A 23,701-nucleotide genomic window follows, 5' to 3' on the forward strand; every position below is an offset into this window, starting at 1 on the left:
ATATTGAGTATGTGTGTTCTAGGAACTTATTTAAAACAACTGGCTTTCCCACAGACAGCCAACAAACAAACATATACACGTAATACTGACAAGTCTGTATGACAACCACCTTTTAAATAAGCCAAAGGGGGAAAACATTAAAATATATGTGTTAAATATAATTTGCCAAGGTGTGTCAATTATTAACAAAAGTCGGGTCGGTATCCCCTCACAGAAAAGTATTTATTCAGGAAAAAGAAAGGTCACAATCCCAAACGCGCAGCCATGGCTCACCACGGAGCTTGTCACCCGGATGAAGAAGAGGAGATAGCCCTAGCCGGTTTGGCTCAGTGGATAGAGCCTCTGCCTGCGGACTGAAGGGTCCCAGGTTCGATTCCGACCAAGGGCACATGCCCAGGTTGTGGGCTCGACCCCCAGTAGGGGGCGTGCAGGAGGCAGCCGATCAATGATTCTCTCTTATCATTAATGTTTCTATGTCTCTCTCCCTCTTCCTTCCTCTCTGAAATCCATAAAGATATATATATATATTTTTTTTTAAAAAAAGAAGAGGAGGTACTTGACCGAGGGGAAGAGGAAGTCACGCGAGGGGCTGCCAGTGCCATGGAGTTCTGCGGTAAACAAACACAGCTTTTCCTGCAGGGCTTGTTGAAGGCACAGGAGGCGAGGACTCCTCCTGCAAGTCCTCCCTGTGCCAGTCCAGGGTAAAGCGTGGGCCATAAATTTTGACAGGTGTAAGATCGGGCACCCGGAATTTATGGGGGGGAGGGTGTCAGTGACCTTTGTTTTACGAGCTGATATCCTTTTTTCCCCTTCCACATCAGCTAACTGGGCATGTTTAGAATGCCTATCTTTGAAATTACAGGGCAAAGTCGCCACATTAAAGCGCCCAATAGACTAAGCTTCAAGGATGTGGGTCATGCATGCTACAAAATATATATTTTTGAAAGCTGTCAATTAAGTGAACTAAACTCGTTTACACACCAAGAAAGTGATTTCCGAAGATCCCGTGATTCTCGAAGTTCTGTTGCCCCAAAGAAAAAGGGGTCAAGGGATGAAGGCTCTGGTCAAGAAGTCTTGCTCGCAGCCAGGGGAACTCAGCATAAACCCTTCCGTCACCCCAACCACCTGGAATCGGATGTGAACGTGGCGGTGGGTGTCCTGTTTTGTGCTCCTTTACTGCGACTCAGGCGGCTGGGCACAGTCTGGCCTGGTTCTGACAATTCTTCCATGTTCTTCTGGGGGAGAACAGTCTCAGATTTGTCTCTTCTTCTTCCTCACAGTGGAAAGCGGGCAGAGATCTTTGTTTTATGGAGATTCCACGTCGAAGGGATGAGTAGTGGAGAAGCGGAGGGAAAAAGCCGCTTTCGGCAACTGAGCACCCTGCCAGCCGGGCTCCAGAGGCGGCGGCTGCCGGTCACGTGACTGGCACGCGCTGACTGCCGGGAACGCCCAGCTCCCGCTGCCCACGGAGTCTGCGCACTCGCGCCCGGGACTCTGGTTCTCGTGGTCTGGCAGCTGCTGGCGGGAGAGCAGCTGGCGCGGAGAGGTCCTGGGCACCCGGTGGACTGGTTTGGGCGGGGCTGGCGGGATGGCGGCCTGTGCTTGTGGGAGGGCAGGGGAGAGGGTGCGGCCTCCCGGGGGTCTCCGGCCGCGCCTCGCCAGGAGGGAGGGGAGAGGGGCGGGAAGTGAAGCAGGAGGCTGAGAGGCGGCCTGAGGAGAAGAGGAGGCCAGGAAGACAGGGCGTGTGAGGCGGCCTTAGGCTGCACAGCGGACCCAGGCCTCGAACTCCTGTCACCCGCCGAGGCCCAGCCTCGGCCGGGCCTGGGTTCCGCCGAGGCCCTCCCTGTGTGGTGACAGGACATTTATTTTCTCCAGAAGGAGAATGACCTAGTTGTAAAGTTTTCAGTTGACAAGCGTGCGCGTGCAGTTACTCTGAGGGAGGAGAGAAGAGGTGGAAGAGGAAAGGGAGGATAAAGGGGAAGGAGGAGGAGAACCACTGTCAGTGGGCTTCTGGGAGCCCTCAGGCGCCCGGGCGGAGCCTGCGGGGCCGGTGGTATTTTCTGCATGTTATTGTGGTGGCACCGAGGCCTGTTAGCGGGAAGCTGGCATGAAGCGGTGCCCCGGTGTTTTTTTTTTTGCGTGTTATTGTGGTGGCGCCGAGGCCTGTTGACCGGAGGCTGGCAGGAAGCGGGGCCCGGTGGTATTTTCTGTGTGTTGCTGAGGTGGCGCTGAGGCGAGGCTGGCAGGAACCGGAAGCTGGCAGGAAGCGGCGCCCGGTGGTATTTTCTGCGTGTTATTGTGGTGGCGCCGAGGCCTTTTAGCGGGAAGCTGGCAGGAAGCGGCGCCCGGTGGTATTTTCTGCGTGTTATTGTGGTGGCACCGAGGCCTGTTAGCCGGAAGCTGGCAGGAACTGGAGCCCCGGTGGTATTTTCTATGTGTTGCTGAGGTGGCACCGAGGCCTGTTAGCCGGAAGCTGGCAGGAACTGGAGCCCCGGTGGTATTTTCTATGTGTTGCTGAGGTGGCACCGAGGCCTTTTAGCCGGAAGCTGGCAGGAAGCGGTGCCCCGGTGGTATTTTCTGCGTGTTGCTGAGGTGGCGCTGAGGCGAGGCTGGCAGGAACCGGAAGCTGGCAGGAAGCGGGGCCCGGTGGTATTTTCTGCGTGTTATTGTGGTGGCGCCGAGGCCTTTTAGTGGGAAGCTGGCAGGAAGCGGCGCCCGGTGGTATTTTCTGCGTGTTATTGTGGTGGCACCGAGGCCTGTTAGCCGGAAGCTGGCAGGAACTGGAGCCCCGGTGGTATTTTCTGCGTGTTATTGTGGTGGCACCGAGGCCTGTTGGCCGGAAGCTGGCAGGAAGCGGTGCCCCGGTGGTATTTTTTGCGTGTTGCTGAGGTGGCGCTGAGGCGAGGCTGGCAGGAACCGGAAGCTGGCAGGAAGCGGGGCCCGGTGGTATTTTTTGCGTGTTATTGTGGTGGCACCGAGGCCTATTGACCGGAGGCTGACAGGAACCGGGGCCCAGTCGTATTTTCTGCGTGTTATTGTGGTGGCGCCGAGGCCTTTTAGCGGGAAGCTGGCAGGAAGCGGGGCCCGGTGGTATTTTCTGCGTGTTGCTGAGGTGGCACCGAAGCCTGTTAACTGGAAGCTGGCAGGAAGCGGTGCCCCGGTGGTATTTTTTGCGTGTTGCTGAGGTGGCACCGAGGCCTGTTGGCCGGAAGCTGGCAGGAAGCGGTGCCCCGGTGGTATTTTTTGCGTGTTGCTGAGGTGGTGCTGAGGCGAGGCTGGCAGGAACCGGAAGCTGGCAGGAAGCGGGGCCCGGTGGTATTTTCTGCGTGTTATTGTGGTGGCACCGAGGCCTGTTAGCCGGAAGCTGGCAGGAACTGGAGCCCCGGTGGTATTTTCTGCGTGTTGCTGAGGTGGCACCGAGGCCTGTTAGCCGGAAGCTGGCAGGAAGCGGTGCCCCGGTGGTATTTTTTGCATGTTGCTGAGGTGGCACCGAGGCCTGTTAGCCGGAAGCTGGCAGGAAGCGGTGCCCCGGTGGTATTTTCTGCGTGTTGCTGAGGTGGCACCGAGGCCTGTTAACTCGAGGCTGGCAGGAAGGCGGCAGCATTGTAGGGAATTCACCGAACAGACATATTTATTACTGGTTGTTGCTGGCTTATATAAATGAAGATTATATGTGACTAGTCAAGCCGATTACAGTTATCCACGTCAGCATACTTTCTCGAAATCAAGCTAAATGCTGTACATTGATAACTTGAGATGTAGGGACTATACCATTTTAGGCTTCAACAGTTTTTCTTTAGTCAACATAATCTTTCGGATTCATAGGGAAATTATCTTCAGAACTAGTAGAGAAGTTACTTAGAGGTAAAATTTGATGCTCTACGAAAACAGAAGAAGGCCATGGAAGTGACCTCAGGCTAGAAGAGATCTGGTCCAGTCCCAGTTTTACCTGGTTGAGGTTGGTCAGCTGTCTTCGCGCCGGTTTTCATGTCTGTCAGAGATGAGATAGACTCAGATGAGCAATGATATCGGCTTGGACACTGAGACATTGTGAAGGTAGAAGCATCTTAGATGAATCCGAAAATGAGGCGGAAGTGCCAGACACCAGTTTGGCTGACTGTACACAGAGGGAGTCCACGAAAATCAGGGGAATGGTAGGTTAGCCCCAGGTGATGTAGGACTTTGGATGGAATTTGAACTTATTCTGGAGCAATGAGTAGGCAAGGACACGTTTTTTGAGATAAGGGAATGCAGTAATTACCGTTTTGAAAGTTCAGGGAGTATGGTAATCAGTTTTGAAAGACTGCCCAAACAGCAGTTGGTAGGATGACTTAGAGAAAGGAGAGATTGTGAAGTTTAGGTAAGTGACCGGTAATGAGAGCCTAAATGAACAGTGGCAGTGGGTGGGAAGATTCAAGAGATCTGTGTGTGTAGGTTGGAGTTTGTACTTAAGTTTGGTGTTGCTCAAAATTTTGCAGCTCTTGCCTCCAGGTTATGATGGCAAATCACCTTGTAAAACCTGATACTAGAAATTGCAAGAGACCAAGAGAGTTGGAGGTAATCTCTATGCTCCCAGAGCCTTAATACTTTATTTTATATACTTCGCAAATATCTTCCATTTAAGAAAGTTCTGTTGATAAATGGAATTTAAGTTTTCGTATTCCCAGAGCTGGGATTGTCCCAGCAGGAACTATATTGACTCCAGCTGCTTTTTTACTAAGTATATGGGGAAACCTCCAAGAAACTATCAGGAGATTTCTTCGTGGTAATTTGTATCTAGAGACACAAGTGGATTCATATCTTTATGATATTTAGGACTTCAAATACTTATTTTGCTATAATAAGTAGGAGTACTGGAGTTGCTGATCTTTTAAAATTAGAACACTATTCTGCCTTTCTTCACTACTGTTTCCACCAACTGATGTTTGCATTTGGGACATTGTTATCTTGCAAAAATTTTCAAGCATTTGGCTATTGTCTAAATGGAAAGTTTGCTATATAGCTATGGAAACATCTACTGGTTCAAGGTACAGGAAACTTTTTCATCAGGGGGTTAATAACATATTCAAAAAAGTAAAAATAAAATTTAGTATATTGAACCAGGTGCTTGTTGGGACTAAAAGTTTCCTTGGTAATAAAATTTCAAACTAATTAGCATTTAATTTCAAATATAATTAACAAATGACAAGAGCATATAGTTTCTAGCATATTTCCTTTTTTTATGAAAGGTGTTTTATTTGCTTTTAAAAAAATAGAATGTATATATCCTAAGGATCCTGTTAACTGTTTACCTATTTTCTTTTCCTTTTTTGTATTAGCCTCAAGTGCCAGATAGTCCACAACTGTCCTCTCTTAGAAAATCAGATTCCTCTTTCTTTGAAAGCTCTGGACTATTTGATAAAGATGAATCCCTGGAGAAAGATTTGAATGGTGTTGTATAAAATGCTTATATTTCTATATACTTATTTTTATAATACAGAAGGTTTGTTATATTTCATAACTCAGTGTTTTTTTAATAGATATGAGCAAGGAAATTAATCTAATGTTGTCTACATATGCAAAGATTTTAAGGTAAGTACTTATATTTTTGAGTCTTGATCTTAGACGTTTTCTTCAGGAAATTCCATATGGGAACTTTATGTTCAGTGACTGCAGAACCTATCCAGTTACTATAATTTTGGAATTTTTAAATTCGACCTCAATTTCTTATAATAATTTAGTTTGTTATTTTCAAAGAATAACCCCAACTTTTTTGTTGTCCTTAGTTCTCACCCAAGGGTATTTTTTCCATTGATTTTTAGAGAGAGTGGAAGAGAGGGAGAGAGGGGAGAGAAATAAGTGAGAAAAGAGAAACATTGATGTGAGAGAGATTCATGGATTGGTTGCTTCCCGCATACGCCCTGACAGGCTGGGGGATCTAACCTGCAACCGAGGTGCGTGCATTGACCAGGAATCAAACCCTGAGACCCTTCAGTGCATAGGCTGACTCTCTAACCACTGAGAACACTGGCAGGAGCCTAACTTTTTCACTAAGTATCCTGTTTTGCTATTACCACTACGAATACTAGGCTGGATATATTTTGGTTTCTAAATAAATGATATAACATTTAAAATTTTATGATAAAACCTCTTTGAGAAAACTACCATTTGGTGAAGTTAATGATAAAAATGGAGTGATATTAAAGATAAATAAATATATTTATGAAATATTTAAATATCCATGTGTATTTGAAGGATGAATTTTAATATTTTATTGATCTGAGATTATCATGTTTTATAAGGTATTTTTTAATTTATGTATTTATTCATTTTTAAAAGATTTTTTAGAAAGCAAGGAAGGGAGAGGGAGAGAGAGAGAGGGGAATGTCGATGTGAGAGCAAAACATCAATCAACTGCCTCCTGTATGTACCCTACCAGGGATCAAGCCCGAAACCCTGGGCATGTGCCATGACTGGGAATAGAACTGGCAACCCTTCACTGCATGGGATGGTGCCCAACCAACTGAGCCACACCAGCCAGGGCTGTAAGGTGTTTTTTTTAAAAACTACTGGACAGTCATTGTATTTAAATAATGGTTGTGTGGCTGTTAAAATAATGTGTAATCATGTACCATATAATGTTTCGGTCAACAATAGATCATAAGTATGACAATGGTCCCATAAAATTCTAATGGAGCAGAATTTCCTGTAAGAAATGAAAGAATATGTGGCTCAGGAGGGATTATTTTTCCTCAGATGGGCCCAGTATCTGTGGGGCTTGGCAATAGATTCCCTGTCACTGACAGAACCTCAATTAAAAAAAAATCAATCATTTTTTATTGATTAATTATGTGGAGAGAGATTGAGAGAGAGAGAGAAGAGAGAAAAGAGAGGAGAGAAACATCAGTTTGCTGTTTCACTTAGTTATGGTGATTCTTGTATGTGCCCTGACTGGGGATCAAACCCACAACCTTGGTGTATGATCTAATCAGCTGAGCTACCAGGCCAGGGCCATGGCACCTCAATTTTGAGTGCACAGATTATATCCCAATCAGTCAGGCACTGCCTGATTCAGCACAGAGGAGCCTGTTCCCCCTGTTCCAGCGCTACATATTCAGAGGGTGCTATAGTCCTCCCAGATGTAGGTTTATAGTCTTCAGAGTACTTTGCTATAAATTCTTTGTTGCTATAAATTCTTAGATCCTGTAAAATGACACAGTTCTCTGGGAGCCATCTTAAATATTAAGTGCCACTGTCACGTTAGTGAAAATTTTCTGTGGCAGTATGGAGGCAGCCTATCCCTGTACTTTGGGAATATTTTCAGGTTATAATGATGTAAACATAGATAAACTTTGTCTTCCATCAATTCAATGCCAAAGAGAGTCCTTTATGTCAGAAGAAGTCAATGGAACTAAAAATATTGAGTCCTCAGTTCTATATCCTCTCCATATTAAACATGCTCTTTTTTTTTTTAATATAGTTCACTGAACCTTTACAGAGAGAAAGGGAGAGAGATAGAGAGCTAGAAACATCGATGAGAGAGAAACATCGATCAGCTGCCTCCTGTACATCTCCCACTGGGGATGTGCCCGCAACCCAGGTACATGCCCCTGACCGGAATTGAACCTGGGACCCTTCAGTCCTCAGGTCGACGCTCTATCCACTGAGCCAAACTGGCTTCGGCTAAAGATGCTCTTTTAAAAACAAACAGAGTATCACAGAGTTCCTTAATATGACCACTACTCCAACATGAAGTTGCCATGACTATCCCCTGTGCTCTTGTATCATTCCATCTTGATTTTTTATTCCTGCTGACCCTCAGGCCACCTTTCAGTCCCTCCTGGTAGTCACTATTATGGTGATTTACACCTTGCCAAGCCAGTTTCTCCTTGATAATTTCAGTCAATCCAGCCCACATTCCTGTTCATGGAGTAGCACTGGCAGCTTCCTTGTTCTGTTCTTGATCAGTAGCGGGGAGGGCTTGTGGGACAGTGTTTATAAAGCCTATAGTAGTGAATGCCCTAGGCCTCACATTCACTCACCAACACGCATGAGAGCAACTTTCAGTTCTGTAAACTCTGTTCATGGTAAGTGCTCTATACAGGTGTACCATTTTAAAATTTTTTATATGGTATATTTACCTTCTTAATGTTTAGATAAATGCTTACCTTTGTGTTATAATTCCCTATAGTATTCAGTACAGTAATATGCTGTACAGGCTTGTAGAGTAGGAGCAATAGAATATACTGCATAGCCTAGGTGTATACTAGGCTATCTATTGCCTAGGTTTGTATAAGTGTACTCTGTGATGTTCACACATGATCAAATCACCTGAAGACACATTTCTGCAAACATATCCCTGTCGTTAAGTGAAGCATGACTGCATATAGTTTGATATTAGAATTATAATGTATAAGGTACACATTCTGCTGTGTCAGGAGAATTGGAATAGTCAAAAGTATTTGTGAGATTAATATAACTTGTATCAAAGTGTTTGTAAATTATTGAAGCTTTCTGATGTTCAAAGCTATTTAAATGAAATAGCTAAAAAATATAGCATAAAAGAGAACATGACTATGATAGTGTTTTTGATGTTATAACTATTTAGTCTAACATTAAACTTTTTTCCCCATTAGTGAGAGAGCAGCAGTAGATGCTTCTTATGTCGACGAGATAGAAGGACTCTTCAAAGAAGCCAATACTATTGAAAACTTTCTAGTACAAAAAAGAGAGCTCCTGAGACAGAGATTTACAGTTATTGCAAATACACTACACAGTTAAAAGTTGTGTACTTAAAATAAGCTGATAATTTAAACCCATTATTGTTGTAAGGATAGAATGACATTTGTGCTCTGAAAGCTGTAGAAAATGTATACCTTAAACATAGAAGGGGAAACACTTTGAATTTCTTTTCTAGACTTAAAGGGAGCTTTAAACTGGATATTAATATGTTTTCTTTTGAGGGTCAACTCTTTGGTGTAGTTTATAAAAGTGTAAGTTATTTAAATTATTATTGATTCTTTTTTTTTTTTTGAACTCCTAGTCTTCAACTTCTAAAAGAGGATGCAATGAGTTAATTTGATAATGTTTAACAATATTGTACTTTTTTTGGGAATATTTTATTTAAGTAGAAGATGGCATTGGAGATAGTTTTAAAATGTTTTTCATGGTTAGTATTATAAAAAAAATTAAAACCTAAATGTGATTTGTCCAGTTTCTCAATATGTAGAAAACTATATGTGCTCTTGCTATTTAAAATAATCATTTGATTATTTCACTATTAGTTATTATACATGATTAATAAAAGTTTTTTTGTTTAAAATTATTTTCTTGTACTAAAATAAAAACCAGAAATAACCAGACCTTATATGAGTTGGCTTTTTTAAAAAAGTAATTTTATTGATTTTTTACAGAGAGGAAGGAAGAGGGATAGAGAGTAAGAAATATCGATCAGCTGCCTCCTGCACACTCCCTACTCGGGATGTGCCCACAACCAAGGTACATGCCCTTGACAGGAATCGAACCTGGGACCCTTGAGTCCGCAGGCTGACACTCTATCCACTGAGCCAAACCGGTTAGGGCAAGTTGGCTTTTTTTATACAACCATATTGATGAATTGTACTTAGTAGAAGCATTAGCAGTTGTGTGGTATGAGATAAAATTAGTGATCCAAATGTAAAGAGATTGGGTAAACAACAAGGTGACTGTTGAGTCATTTCAATCCTATTATAATTCAGAAATTGAATTTGGACTAGCAGATCTCTAATACTTATCTAGCTAAAATAATTTCTCCCTTTATTGGAAGGTACTGCTATGATTTTATTACAAATTTCTAATATGTTATATAATTATATGTCATGACTATATTAAACAGATTTTTAATAATCATAGCATACATTTTAAAAACATATAGATAATTTAATCTATTTTATATATACTTTGCTGATATAAGCAATCACAAATTTGGACATATTTATAAACAATACCACAAGGAATTTGATATTTTTTAGGTGGTTAGCATGTTTACCTTGCTGCCTTGTAAATGTTAAAATAAACTCTCATTTCATGAAATGACTATTTGAAGGTATATATACTTACCATATAGCATAAATACTCATACAAGGAAGGATTAAAAACAGTAAGAACATTTTCTAAAAATGTTTATTATGAAGTGAGAAAATTATTAGGTTTCTATAGGGGTACACTAATGGAGGTCAATGAAGTAACTAATAGAAATGGGATTTTTAAATATTAAATGCAGCCAGAAGACTATATTTGAATTGATATGCCTTATCACCTGGATTTTGAGTTATTCTGTTACCTTATAGAGTTCTTGAATGTTCTAAATACAAAGATGACTATACTGGCCCATCATTAGAAGTCTTGAGTTATTTCTTTCCTAAGCATTTATTATTAATGTGAAAGCCAAGGCTAACAGAATGTTTCAGAACAGATTTCATAATATACTTGTTATATCTTGATGGTGTTACCATTCTTCAGCATCTGATTCTTCCCTGTGCAGGTTCAGAGTATTGATTTGATTATTTGGTATGATTAAGACTGAAACTGTAAGGACACATATGTAATACCCTAATAAAGAAAAAAAATAAAACTGGGGGAAAAAAAAGACTGAAACTGATTTTTAGTGAAAAAATGTGTTTACTGGTCAGAACAAAAGGCAAAAGTTCCTGAATGCCTAATTAAGGCTTATTTTTTTTAATCAAATTTTGATGTCTTTGGTACCATCCACATAAACAAGAATAATTATCTCACCTCTGGAGATAGGCTATTGTAGGCATACCATTGCCCTTTAATTTACACTTCTAATATTTCAATAAAATTTTGCAAGTTTATACTTTTCACTGATTATAAGCCAAAATATATATTGAATATCTTTGTGCATCATATTGTGCTAGGCACTGTGGGAAATACAGAATAGTTTAAGATACTTTTTTTTTCTCCCTTCTGACAATTTTAACCACTCCTTTCTTGAAATACACTTACATACCTTTGCTGGGAAAACATGATATGTAAATGTTAAAAGTATCTCTGTGGCAGTGGTAGTAACTCCTAGTGGGAGCAGAGGGTCAGAGGGGTAGGTTTTGAAATGGGTTTTTGTAAAGGAAAGAAGGAGGATATTTCAGGCAGGGAAAAGTTTGTTCAAAGGCCCAGGAGAACAAAAATGTGGTATATTTAGAGTTATTTTATTGGACTGAGAATTTACAAAGGGGAATAAAGTAGAAACTGCTAGAGAGTAGGGATTAAATTTTGTTTCTTGGTATCCTCAATTTGTAGCACAGTATTTGATACATTGGTGCTCAAAAATGTTTGTCAAATTAACAAAACTATGTATGGTTATAACTTAAAAAAGGCATACCTTCACAGGGCTTTATTTATACTAGATCTTGAGAAAATGCTTTGTAAATTAAATGAATACAAAAGAAAAGGAAGAATGAAATGCTAGAAAGGCAGAGAGACAAAGGATTAAAGGTAGGTTGTGGCCAGATTGTAGAGTCCCTTGTTGACAGATTACATTTGGACTTTATTCTGTAAGGAAAGAGGAGATCTGAATCTTTCAGAGGAGAGGAGTGGCTTAATGAAATCCATTCCTGGATCAACTGCTTAATTATAGTGCAAGGACAGATTTGAAAAGGAGAGTTAGGGAGGGAGACCAGTATTTCAAACAGCTGCTTAGTATAGATAGGTTGTTGGGATACTTGTCTTGGAATTGAGCGAAAGAGAGATTGCCTGTGTTTTGAAGCCTTGCCTCTGTCCCCTCCCCCCAACTTTCCCTCCTGTTCTGTCAGTGAGCCAGGGACAGTCCCGGAAGCGTATTTTGCCACACTGCTAATGAGAAAGGATTTGGAAACCACAGGATCTGCTGCTACTTAACAATATAAAAATATTTTTTCAACTCTCCGTTTCGTCAGCAATCTTCCATTGCAGTGGGTTTCAGATCTGTGATAGTACATTGGAACCCAGGTAGGAGATTTACTGCCCCCTCCTCTTCCTTCCAGCAGGAACGTGGAATTCTGTGCCTTTTCTGAAGAATACTGGCAGCTTCTAAAGTTTTCCACTCTTTTTGGAGCAGATATAGGCAGCAAGTGAAGAGCTGGGAGTTAAGACAGAGTCAGGATTTGTTTACTTGTCAGGGAAACAGCCTTTCCATTTGTATGTTTTATACGACATATAGGGACAGGATTCAGGGTTTCAGGATTCTCTTGAATCTGTAATAGGAAGACTATTCACTATTTAGACCTTTCTCAATTGAAAATCACTGCTAAATTCTCTAATGTAAATGTTTGGTTCTTTTATCTGCATTCTGGGGAATCCCTTAAAACCTTTGTTACTGTTTTTCTAGCTTTCTATTATAGCTACTATTGTTACATGCTTTTATTTCTTGAAATTGGCTGATATGGAGCTATGAGAAATATTACTGATGTGCACTATACATTTTAAAATTATTTAATTCAGTAATTCAATGCAAGGCAATGTGTTAGGTGTGGGGGTGAAGGCAAAACCAAGGCCCTATACCGGGGTGGGCAATCCCTGGCACGTGTGCCAAACAGGGCACGCCAGTAACTTTTGCTAGCACGCGAAACCCTCTTATAATCTTCCATTTACAATTTTGTGAACATTTGAATGACTTAAATGTTAAATTATAAGGAACTGGCAAGACTTGATGTTATGTTTGGTTACATAAAGGCTTTTGAAAAGAAACTGGAAGTCTTTAAGAGGGATGTGGATGGTGAGAGATTTAGATATTTCCCAAACCTCAAGAGGCACATCAAAGACCTCCCAAAAAATGACAGAACAGACTGTCAAAGCCTTCAAAAGCTGTTTTTAAACATCATCGAGTCAACTATTGAGCAGTTCTCAAGATCTGCAAAATTCAGAGAACTGGAAGAGACATCAAAATTCATGAGGTTTCCAGACAGCATGAAATTGCAGGAACTAAACTTACAAATGTTTTCATGCATAGACATGGCTGACTTTGAAATGCAGTTGATTGAATTTCAGAGAAGCTCAATTTGGAAGCAGAAATTTATTGACCTTAGAGTTGACTTGGAAAACATTGAAAAAAAGTGATTAGAGACAGGAGTACCAGAGAGAAGTGTTGAAAACGAACTATTGAGGACTTGGAATGCCATTCCAGAAATTTTTTTCTGTTTAAAAAACTTTGCAACAGCGTTATTCTCCATGTTTTCATCCACATACGCTTGTGAATCTTTGTTCTCAGTGATGAATTTTGTTAAGTCTCGTAATAGGAGTAGCCTGATGGATGAAAGTAGTAGCTCGTGCATATCTCTGAAGGTCACGAAATATAAACCTGATGTAAAATCTCTGTCATCAGTGATGCAGCAGCAAAAGTCCCACTGATAATATCAAACGGAGTTATAAAGTTTTCTGTCGGACTATCTGTACCTGTATACGTTAAAAAATAAATGTATTTTTCATCATCATTTACTGTGTTTTTGTCGCTAGAATGAATTTTATTATTTCTTCAAGGTTCTTCACATGAGTACACCTTAAGAGATATCAAGTGGGCATAACATGTTCTCAAAAAATTAGGGTTGGCACGCAGAAGAATTTTGAGTCAGATTTTGCTGGTTTTGGCATGCACTCACAAAAAGGTTGCCCACCCCTGCCCTATACTCAAGGAGTACTGGCAGTAGAGGTTATAAAGTATGTTCATTTATATTGCACAAAACAGGATATGATAGGTGCCATAAGAGCTAAAACAGATGGGATGTGAGGTCAGACTAAGGAGAATCAGTTCTTGCTATAGGAAATAAGAATGTTGTATTTATAAAACAGGTGACATGGGCACTGGATCATGAAGGATGAGTAAGGCAAGTGAATTTCATCTGAAGGATATGGGAAATACTCTAGGTGAAGAGAAGGGTACAGTTATGATGAGAAGAGAATGGGGAATGGTCCAGATTGGCTGGGGTGGAAGGCATTAGTGAGAGGCAGAACTGGACAGGTAGGTTGCTGTGAGAGTATACAGTGCCTTCATCACAGTTTAGACTTTACTTGGTAGACAATGAGGAGTCATTTGTGAAAGTTTTATGGAACAATATGTGCTATAATACAATCTGTATTTAGGAAGATTAAGTAGCAGTGCTTCCCAACCTTTCCTCCATCACAGCATACAGAAAATGATAAAATTTTTCTCACACTAGCGTAAATTGGATGGGATCTGCTTAGAGAAGGAGGCTACTGGCCTGGGGCCTTGAGCCATCCCAATAGCTAAAGCAGCGATTCTCAACCTGTGGGTCGCGACCCCTTTGGCAGTTGAACGACCCTTTCACAGGGGTTGCCTAAGACCATCCTGCATAGCAGATATTTACATTACGATTCATGACAGTAGCAACATTACAGTTATGAAGTAGCAACGAAAATAATTTTATGGTTGGGTCACAACATGAGGAACTGTATTTAAAGGGCCAGAAGGTTGAGAACCACTGGTCTAAAGGGATCAAAAGGCCCACACATTAGGAAGCTCTGGTTTAGAAGATAGCTTCCTTATCTAGTTTCTCCTTTCAAGTAGGAGGCTGTGATAATATCCACCTAACAGGTGTGAGGGCCTAAATTAGGACAGTAGAGAAAGGAAGTGACTGATCGGCAAGAAGAGTTGAAGCATCAGTGCTGATGAAGACAGGTTCAAGCCAGAAGAAAAATGTGTGAGGTTGCCCATGACGGCTGGACTGGTAAAAATTTTTGCAAAAGATTTGCTTCATGCACCTTGCAAACTTCTGAACCCTAGTAAGTTATACTGACTACCCTATATCATCCCCTTAGCATCCTCTTTCTAGCCCTATGTGGGTATAGTCAGCAGAATTTAACCACGTGGTGATTGTGAAAAGGAATTCAAGGCCCACAGAGAGTTTGCAGCTAGGTGATTTAGCAGATGGGAAATTGATTTGGTAGGAGGAAAATGAATTCTCTTTTGACATGTTGGGCCACTTGCAAAAAGTAATTGGTAAAATTAAGGGTCTAGATGAGACTTCCAAGGAAGACTGAAGGTGAGATTAAAGAGTAAAGGTCGAAGATCAGACCTTAGGAATACATTCATGAGGTGATAAGGGGAAAAGGAGCTAATGAAGGGAATTAACATTTGAAAATTAGGACTGGCATTATATTTGGTTATGATTATAGACATGAATGGGAGGTATTATTTTCCATTTATCCCCATTATCCTTGTTTAGCATTAAAAATCCTATGGTTCAGAGTGATGAGTAACTTGTCCAAAGTGTCAGCTAGTGGTAATAAAGCTGGCATAAAGCAAACAAGAGGAAACAGGAATGTTTGAAAAGTGCAATGTCTGGGAAGGCAACATTTTAGAAAGGGGTTCATGGAGGTGTTGACCACAATAGCAAGTACCATAGCAAGTTTGAAGAGCATGCTATAGAATACAGAACATATAGACATTTAATATTTTCTAAAACATAAAATGTTTTAAATTCATGAATCTCTATTCAGACAAATGCCCTATCAGGGTATTCAATTTAATTCTACTTAAATACTAGGAGTGAAATACCTGATCTCAGGGAATTTATTTTAATCTAAGAGGAGAATAAGACAAGTATACATATATTAATAAAATTAGTAAGACAAATACTTGAGGGTTTCCTCCTCTAAGTTTTCAAAGCATCCTCTTTATACCTCTAATTTGTGGTTCTCAAATTTTAGTATGCCTAAGATACCTGCTTACGCTACCCCAGAAATTCTGATTTTTTAGTCCAAAGTGGAGTCCATGAATCTGCATGTTAGCCGTAGAACCAGATATTTCTGTTTCAAATAGTCCTCAGATTATACTTTGAAAAATAGTGTTCAAACAAAACACTGATTGCAGTGTAAATGACCTCTTTTTTGTCTGTTTACTAGGTGGTGAGTTCCTTTACATCAGGGCTCTAGTACTTTTTTATCTCTCAGCAGTGCCCAACACTTTGTTGATTGATCATTAAAAGTTACATGAATAGCACTGGTCAGGTTGGCTTAGTTGGTTGGAACATTGTCCTGTACACTAAAGATTGTGGGTTTGATTCCTAGTCAGGGCACATACCTGGTTTGTGGGTTCCATCCCTGGTCAGGGCAACTGATGTTTCTCTCTCTCTTTCCCTCCCTTCCTTCCTCGCTCTCTAAAAATCAATGAAACATATCCTGGGGTAAGGCTTAAAAAAAAGCTACATGAATAATAGCTAACTTTTTTTTTTAATATTTACAATTTCTAAAACTTTACATAACCTAATTCATTTATTTTTTGTATCCTTAGGAGCAATAAGAATTATTATTATTCCCATCTTAGAAAGGAGGGAATAGCACAAAGAGGTTAATTATTTAGCTCAGGCTATTTATTTGGAAAATGATAGGCTAAGATTTGAACCCAAGCATTCTGGAGCCAGGCAGAGGCTGGGTCCACACTTAAGTATTACAATATGCTTTTTTTTTTTTTTCAAAGTGGTATTTAAAAATAGGCTTTGAGCAATAGATGAAATTTCCTTAGGGATAGATTATCGGGAAGGGCATTCAGGGTAAAAGTAAATTTTATTTTGGAAATCAGGAACCAGTCGGGTTTAACTGAATTGTTACATATGGCAAAGCAGGTTTCATGTGCTTTAAACGAATTTTTAAAAATTCTTTATTGATTAAAGTATTACATATGTCTCTTTTTCCCCCCACTGACCTTTCCCCAGCCACTCCCACCCCCAGCACATGTTTTCACCCCCCCCTAGTGTCTGTGTCCATTGGTTATGCTTATATGCATGCATACAAATCCTTTGGTTGATCTCTTACCCGCTCCCCTCAGCTTTCCCTGCCTTCCCTCTGAGGTTTGGTGGTCTGTTTGATGATCTATTTTTGTTCATCAGTTTATGTTGAACAAAACTCACATATTCCACAAATGAGCGAGATCATGTAATATTTATCTTTCTCCTACTGGCTTATTTCGCTTAGCATAGTGGTCTCCAGGTCCATCCATGCTGATGCAAATGGTAAGAGCTCCTTCTTTTTTATAGCAGTGTAGTATTCCATTGTGTAGATGTACCACTGTTTTTAATCCACTCATCTGCTGATGGGCACTCAGGTTGTTTCCAAATCTTAGCTAGTGTAAATTGTGCAGCTATGAACATTGGGGTACACATATCCTTTCTGATAGGTGTTTCTGTAAACTAAATTTTTGAACAATTTGAAAGAAATGGGATAATAGATATAATACTGCAAGAGAGTTTGCTAAAAGAATGCAAATCTCACTTCAGAGGAATAGTGTCTCTATGTATATTCTAGTTTAGATTTTTATATCACTATTTCAGTTTCAGGAAATAAAATAAAGGACTGTGTTTTAAAGTACCTAGTTAGTTATATATTTGGCCACCCCTCTGTGTTAGGCAATGCTGCCTTGTGAACACTAAGTAAATATGAAATAATAGGAACAATTTTCAGCTCTTTGTTATATATTAATGATTTTTTCTTGTGGTTTATGAACTTCAGGTAATTTTAGACCAGATATCACTGCATAGTTTGGTTTATGACACCCTTCTCCTAGAAGATGCCATGTACATTTATGTTTACATTAAAATAGAAGAAATTAAATTGTAGATCCTACTAAATGCTCCATAAATCCCTATGAATTTTTTGGGATCACATTCTGATGTATATAAAATACTGAGGTCAATGTAATTATGATAATATTGAATAGTGGTCATTTTTATCATTATAATGAGGTTGCTATTAGTCCATCTTGGGTTAGATTCCACCTTGTGAAAAGATGAGCATTGTTCAACTATGAGAAATGATAATAATTAAAGTCCTGAGTTAATTCTCAAGCAGATTTGTACTGCAAGAGTACAAAAAGGATTCTCAAAAAATGGTGAATCAAAGAATTGAACTGAGAATGAGGAAGGAGAGGGAGAGATTTGGAGACTATATTTGGTGTTGGTTTTACATTTCCGTGACCAGGAGGGAGAAATAGGCATGTTTATAGAAGATTGGTAAATATTTGTTGTGCTTTTGATGTTCTCTTCACAGTTTTGAAGAAGTACATGGACAACAGTCATCAGACAAAAGCTGTTTCCTGTAAGCAGGAGGGTCTTCCCTGTATTGCGCCCCTAATAGCCACAGTGGAGGAGACTCCACAGACCATCTCTGCCCAAGTCCGAGGACATTTCCCCAAGTGGCTCAATGGCTCTCTACTTCGAATTGGACCTGGGAAGTTTGAGTTTGGGAAGGACAAGTAAGCCTTGATTTTTGGAAGAGTTTGGATTTCTTAGCATGAACTTGTTCTATGGAATATGCATTAATATCTGCTTCCTCTCTGAGGCTAACATTGCCATGCAATCTCTTCGGCTCCAGAAGAGAAAACTAGCCTATAGGGAAAGAAATGGAGACTTACTTCTGTTTAAAATGTTGACATTTTTACTCAGTAGGTATAACGAATTTGAAGTTCTCTGAAGGTTTATGCTAAAAGAGAAGTGTCAGAGCTGTCTGTGCTGAGCTCTACTTCACCACAAGTTCCTGAAGGAAGGGGCAGTGTCTTCACTTCAGAAGTGCCCTCCCAGACACGTTGGCTCTTTCAGTTCCTCAAATCGGGCATGTTTATTTTCGCTCAGGGTCTTTGCTTTGGCTAGGCCATTTCTTTTCCAAAGTCTGATTCTTATCATTCAGATATCAGCTCAGATTTCATGTCCTTTGAGCCTTCCCTGATTTCCCAATCTAAAAAGGCTGTTTTTTATTATATAACTTATAACATAACAGCTATTTTAATTCTTTGCTTAGCACTACCAATGTTGTTTTTGTTTGTTTATTATTGGTTGTTTCTCCACTAGAAAGTAAGTTCCATGAGGGCAGAAACTTTTTCTTATTCACCCCATATGCCCAATATCTAGGATAGTGCCCTGCACTTAAATAGCTCTCAATAAATATCCTATATAATAAAGAGGTAATATGCAAATTAACCTTCACGCCCTCACAAGATGGCTGCCTATGACCAGGCTAGCAGGGGAGTCAGTGAGGGACAACCAAACGACTGAACAAGCAGGCTGTGTGGGGTGACCAGGCCAGCAGGGGGGTTAGTGAGGGGTGACCAGGCCAGCAGGGGGGCAGTTGGGGGTGACTTGGCTGGCAGCAGGGTGTAGTTAGGGGCGACCAGGCTAGCAGGGGGGCAGTTAGGGGTGATCAGGCCAGCACACAGAGGCAGTGAGGGGCGATCAGGCCAGAAGGGGGGGCAGTTAGGGTTGACCAGGCAGGCAAGCAGGTGAGCGATTAAGAGCCAGAGGTCCAGGATTGTGAGAGGGATCCTGGATTGGAGAGGGTGCAGGCTGGGCTGAGGGGACAGGCCTCTAGTGTATATATATATATATATATATATATATATATATATATATACACACACATATATATATATGCCTCTAGTATATATAGGATATATATATATATATATATATATATATGTATATATATATATATATATATATATATATATATCCTACATAATAAAAGGGTAATATGCAAATAGATAGAACAGCGGAACAACTGAACAACCAATCAAAGAGTAATATGCTAATGATATGCTAAAGCTGTTCACTATGACATGCACTGATAACCCGGGGGCAGACAGTCAACTGGTTGACCAGTCGCTATGATGTGCACTGACCACCAGGGGACAGATGCTCCAACCAGTAGGTTAGCTTGCTTGGAATGACTTCAAGATCCATGATGAAGATAGTCAAGTCCAGTTCCTTGACCATCCCCACAGCAATGATTGTCCCCCTCTGTGACGCTACAACAATGCCACATAGTGAGGCTGTATCCTGGAACTTACTGCACAGAAGTGCCCTGCCCTTGAAATCTTGAACTCTGAACGTTTACTCTCTGCTTAACACCCCAATCTCCACACTCCTCCATTCCCATTAAACTTATGTTGAGGAGCATCAAGTTCTCTACTCTTCTCTGTCCTCTCAGTTTATCAGCTCTCCTTAATTTCTTCTATCCGGTGCAGATTCCACAATCAGTCACTTCAAATGTACTCTCACCACCATCCTCACTTCCTGGTGATCACTGTATTTCCTCTGACCAATTCCAGTCCTAGGTTAGCCCATATTGGTTTCCTCCACTCACCCCCCAGGTCTGCTGAGACCTTCAAGAGCAGTGGTTCTCAACCTGTGGGTCACGACCCCTTTGGGGGTCGAACGACCATTTCACAGGGGTTGCCTAAGACCATCAGAAAACATATGTAATTTCATACTGTTTTTGTGATTAATCACTTTGCTTTAATTATGTTCAATTTGTTCAATGAAAATACATCCTGCATATCAGATATTTACATTACGATTCATAACAGTAGCAAAATTACAGTTATGAAGTATCAACGAAAATAACTTTATGGTTGGGGGTAACCACAACATGAGGAACTGTATTAAAGGGTCGCGGCATTAGGAAGGTTGAGAACCACTGTTTTAGAGGAAATCACATAGCCTCGCTGATTGATTCAGTGACACAATTATGATTTCCTGCCCTATTGAGTCCTTGGTGCCATCATTATTCTTTCCAGTCTCCCACAGGGTTCCTTTCTAGAAGCCTCCTCCCGTTCCTTTCACTCTCAGCAGATAAACTGCCTACTTCATAATGAATGAAGGGGCATTTATTTAGATTTTGGGCTCCTTCAACTTCCTTCTCCCCTCCCCCCCCCCGCCCCCCCCCCCCCCCCCACATTCCCCAGGTCTGTACCTATTTGTAGGTATGTATTCCTGCCTCCTCACAATCAGAGCAGGAAGTGGCCTCTTCCTCTCCCCTGGAACCTTGCTGCATTGTTCACATCCCTCCCTTTGTATCTGTTTCTCCCTCACTAACCCCACACCCCAGCCAACAAGTTTCCTGTCATCCTAAAACACCCTCATACTCTATTTACCTTCCTCTCTAGCTACCCTTTCTCCTCCCCTCACTGCTGGTTATATGCTCTCTGAGGTCTTTTAACCCCACCACGCTACAGCATCTGTTCTCAAAGGTTATCAAAGCCTGTTAATTATTAAATGAAATGGGCTTATTAGTCCTCAGCTGGACTGTTTACAACATTTGACCTAACTGACCACCTGTCTTAAAATTCTCTCATCCCTGGATTCCCATATTTCCTCTACCTGCTGGTTACATGTCCTAGAATCATTTTTTTGTTGCTCAATTCACTTCACTTGTTTCTTTAGTGTTGCTATATCCCATCCTCTGCGCTGAATATTCACTTCTTTTCTCTCATTGCATGCTTTCTTTGGTATTGTAGAAATACTAAATTATTTGGAGTATGGTGCAGTGGGTTCAAATCCCATTTCACCAGTTATCAGTGCTATGACCTTGAGTAAGGTTTCCCATATGGAAAATGGGGATTAATATCAATTTTAATGGCTGGGTATGAAGAGTAAAGGAGACAGGCATGTATAAAGTTTGTTTTAGTAGCTGACAAAAATTGCCACTTAGTACATTGTTAATCTCTTCTTTTCCTTCCGTCTCCTCACTCCCTTTCCTGCCAAATAACTTCTCATAGTTCACTTGTAAGCCCAGGATTTGGAGTCAGCATCGAGTTCAGATTCTTGTTTTGACAGTTAGCAGCTTTGTGACTGGGTTTTTTGTTGTTCTGAACCTTGGTTTCCATGTGTGTGACATGAGAAAGATAGTTTCTCACAGGATTAATGTGTGTGTGTGTGTGTGTGTGTGTGTGTGTGAGAGAGAGAGAGAGAGAGAGAGAGAGAGAGAGAGAGAGAGAGAGAGAACAAATAAACAAATGAAAAGATGTGGTGAAGTCCTTAGCACAGTTCTGGTGTGTAGTCAGTGCTCAGTAGATGGTAGTTATGTCTCACACCTATGGCTATACCTACCACACATACATACTCTCAAACATGTACCTCTCACCTTGCTCCCATCTCTTGTGCTTTAGACATGGATTTTGCCTTTTTTATGTTTTACAAAGAGCTCAGACTCTTATTCAAAACCAAACTATTTCTTTTTCCCAATACTTGCTCTTCACATATTCCCTTTCTCAGTTAATGTAGTGTCATCAGCCAGTCATTCAGGCATGACTTTTTGGAGCCTCTCTTTTTGTCACTGCCCACATCCTATCATTCCCCTCTGATTTGTTTCTGGAATTTGTGCTTTTCTAACTATGCTGCTTCAATTCAGGCTCCCATCTTCTCTCACGGGAATTGTTGCCTCGTCTCCTCATTGGTTTCTTCAGATCTGGATGCTCCTCTTTCTACCCCATGTTCTCCTCTGTGTCCGGAGTGACTTTTCTAAGATGCGGGTCTCACACTTTCACTCTCCTGTTTCAAAGCTCCAGGCTATCCTGCTGAAGATGTTAAGCCCTAAGTCTAAGTGCTGGTAGGTCTTGTACTGACCTATTTCTCCACCCTCATTGCCTACCACTGATGGCTCTGCCCACACACTAATTTATTAACTGGCTACTACTCTAAGATACCACATGCCTTCATAGCTCTTTCCTTCCTTCCTTCCTCCCTCCCTTCCTTCCTTCCTTCCTTCCTTCCTTCCTTCCTTCCTTCCTTCCTTCCTTCCTTCCTTCCTTCCTTCCTTCCTCCCTCCCTCCCTCCCTCCCTCCCTCCCTCCCTCCCTCCCTCCCTCCTTCTCTCCCTCTCTCTTCCCTCTCTTGCTCTCGCTCTCTCTCCCGCTCTCTCTCTCCTGTCCCTAGGATGCCCTTCTCTTCTTCATGGCTTTGCAAACATCCTTAACAAACCAACCAAATGTTTTGAGCCTTTTGATCCCTCCTGACCCTGACATCCTTCCATCCTGTTGTTCCTTCTGTGCATGAATAGCATTTTTAACATTTCCCCATTGCTGCAGCAATCACTTTGTGCCATAGTTATTTATGTGCCTGTAAGCGCTGGGTTTGGCACAGTTCCTGCCTGTATTGGTTGATTTGAATAAATGAATGCATGAAAGGACATGGTCTGCAGGGGTTTTGGGAGATGGAATCTAAAAAGTTGAGCACTTCTAGAGGAAATCATTATTAAATGTAAATATGGACGAGGAAAACAAATTTTACAAGCACAAGGATGAAAGAGATGTGTTTTAACAGCAGAATGTTTTAAAAATTACTGAGGGATTTTCGTTGACAGCTCAATGGGGGTCAAAAATATGAAATTGTAACAAATAAAACTAAGAAGGAAAGAAAAGAATATGAAATATGTTAAATGAGAAAGCTAAGTGTCTGGTTTTATACCCGAAATATTTTGATTCTATATATTGTGGTTTTAGAGGGATTTAGACCAGAATAGCAAAAATTATTGAAACTTTTGTTTTTAATGTTTTTGAAAAATATTGCCAAAATAGAAAAATTACTAGCTCACATGATAAAGAAAAAGAAAGAAAGCACAAATGCACAAAAATAAGAAATGACAATGAGAAAGAAACCGTTGAAACAGATTAAAAATTACAAAAGACTTTTCAGGCCTCTTTGCAAATACATATGAAAATCTTGATGAAATAGCTAGTTTCCCAAGGAAATACAGATGATCAAAATTGACAGAGATAGAAAATTCAAACCAATCAATTTTTGTAGAGGAAAAAGAGAAACTCATTAAGGAACTATTTCTCAAAAAAAGCACCAGGGAAATATTTCACAGGGAAATTCTCCTAAATCTTCAAATATTAGATAATCCCAGTGCTCCAAACATTACTTTAGAGAGTTGAAAATGAAGGGAAACTACCCATTTCTTTTTACGAA

General features: G+C 40.8%; 2 protein-coding genes across 7 annotated transcripts in view; both read left to right on the forward strand.

The window, feature by feature from the left end:
- The first annotated feature begins 1,455 nt into the window (after positions 1-1,455).
- TEX12 (testis expressed 12) lies at positions 1,456-9,444 on the forward strand. Of its 2 annotated transcripts, none has more exons than XM_059707900.1 (5): positions 1,456-1,546; positions 4,479-4,557; positions 5,319-5,430; positions 5,520-5,571; positions 8,616-9,443. In XM_059707900.1, the coding sequence occupies exons 2-5, from the start codon at positions 4,495-4,497 to the stop codon at positions 8,758-8,760; spliced, it is 372 nt and encodes a 123-aa protein (XP_059563883.1). In that variant the 5' UTR covers positions 1,456-1,546; positions 4,479-4,494; the 3' UTR covers positions 8,761-9,443. The 2 variants fall into 2 exon arrangements, with proteins under 2 accessions (XP_059563883.1, XP_059563884.1); XM_059707901.1 differs by lacking the exon at positions 1,456-1,546 and adding an exon at positions 4,252-4,360 and having other exon boundaries at positions 8,616-9,444.
- Positions 5,363-23,701, forward strand: part of BCO2 (beta-carotene oxygenase 2) — an 82,305-nt gene continuing 63,966 nt past the window's right edge. The window contains exons 1-3 of one of the 5 annotated variants that reach the window (XM_059707887.1): positions 5,363-5,430; positions 5,520-5,571; positions 18,010-18,214. In XM_059707887.1, the coding sequence (XP_059563870.1) occupies positions 18,024-18,214 (191 nt within the window). In that variant the 5' untranslated portion in view covers positions 5,363-5,430; positions 5,520-5,571; positions 18,010-18,023. Of the gene's footprint in view, positions 5,431-5,519; positions 5,572-11,088; positions 11,962-18,009; positions 18,215-23,701 lie in introns of those variants that run through there. The other 4 variants (XR_009454354.1, XM_059707888.1, XM_059707886.1 and 1 more) reach the window with 4 other exon arrangements.

The sequence above is a fragment of the Myotis daubentonii genome, chromosome 9, assembly GCF_963259705.1.
Source record: "Myotis daubentonii chromosome 9, mMyoDau2.1, whole genome shotgun sequence".
NCBI classification, from domain to species: Eukaryota; Metazoa; Chordata; class Mammalia; order Chiroptera; family Vespertilionidae; genus Myotis; species Myotis daubentonii.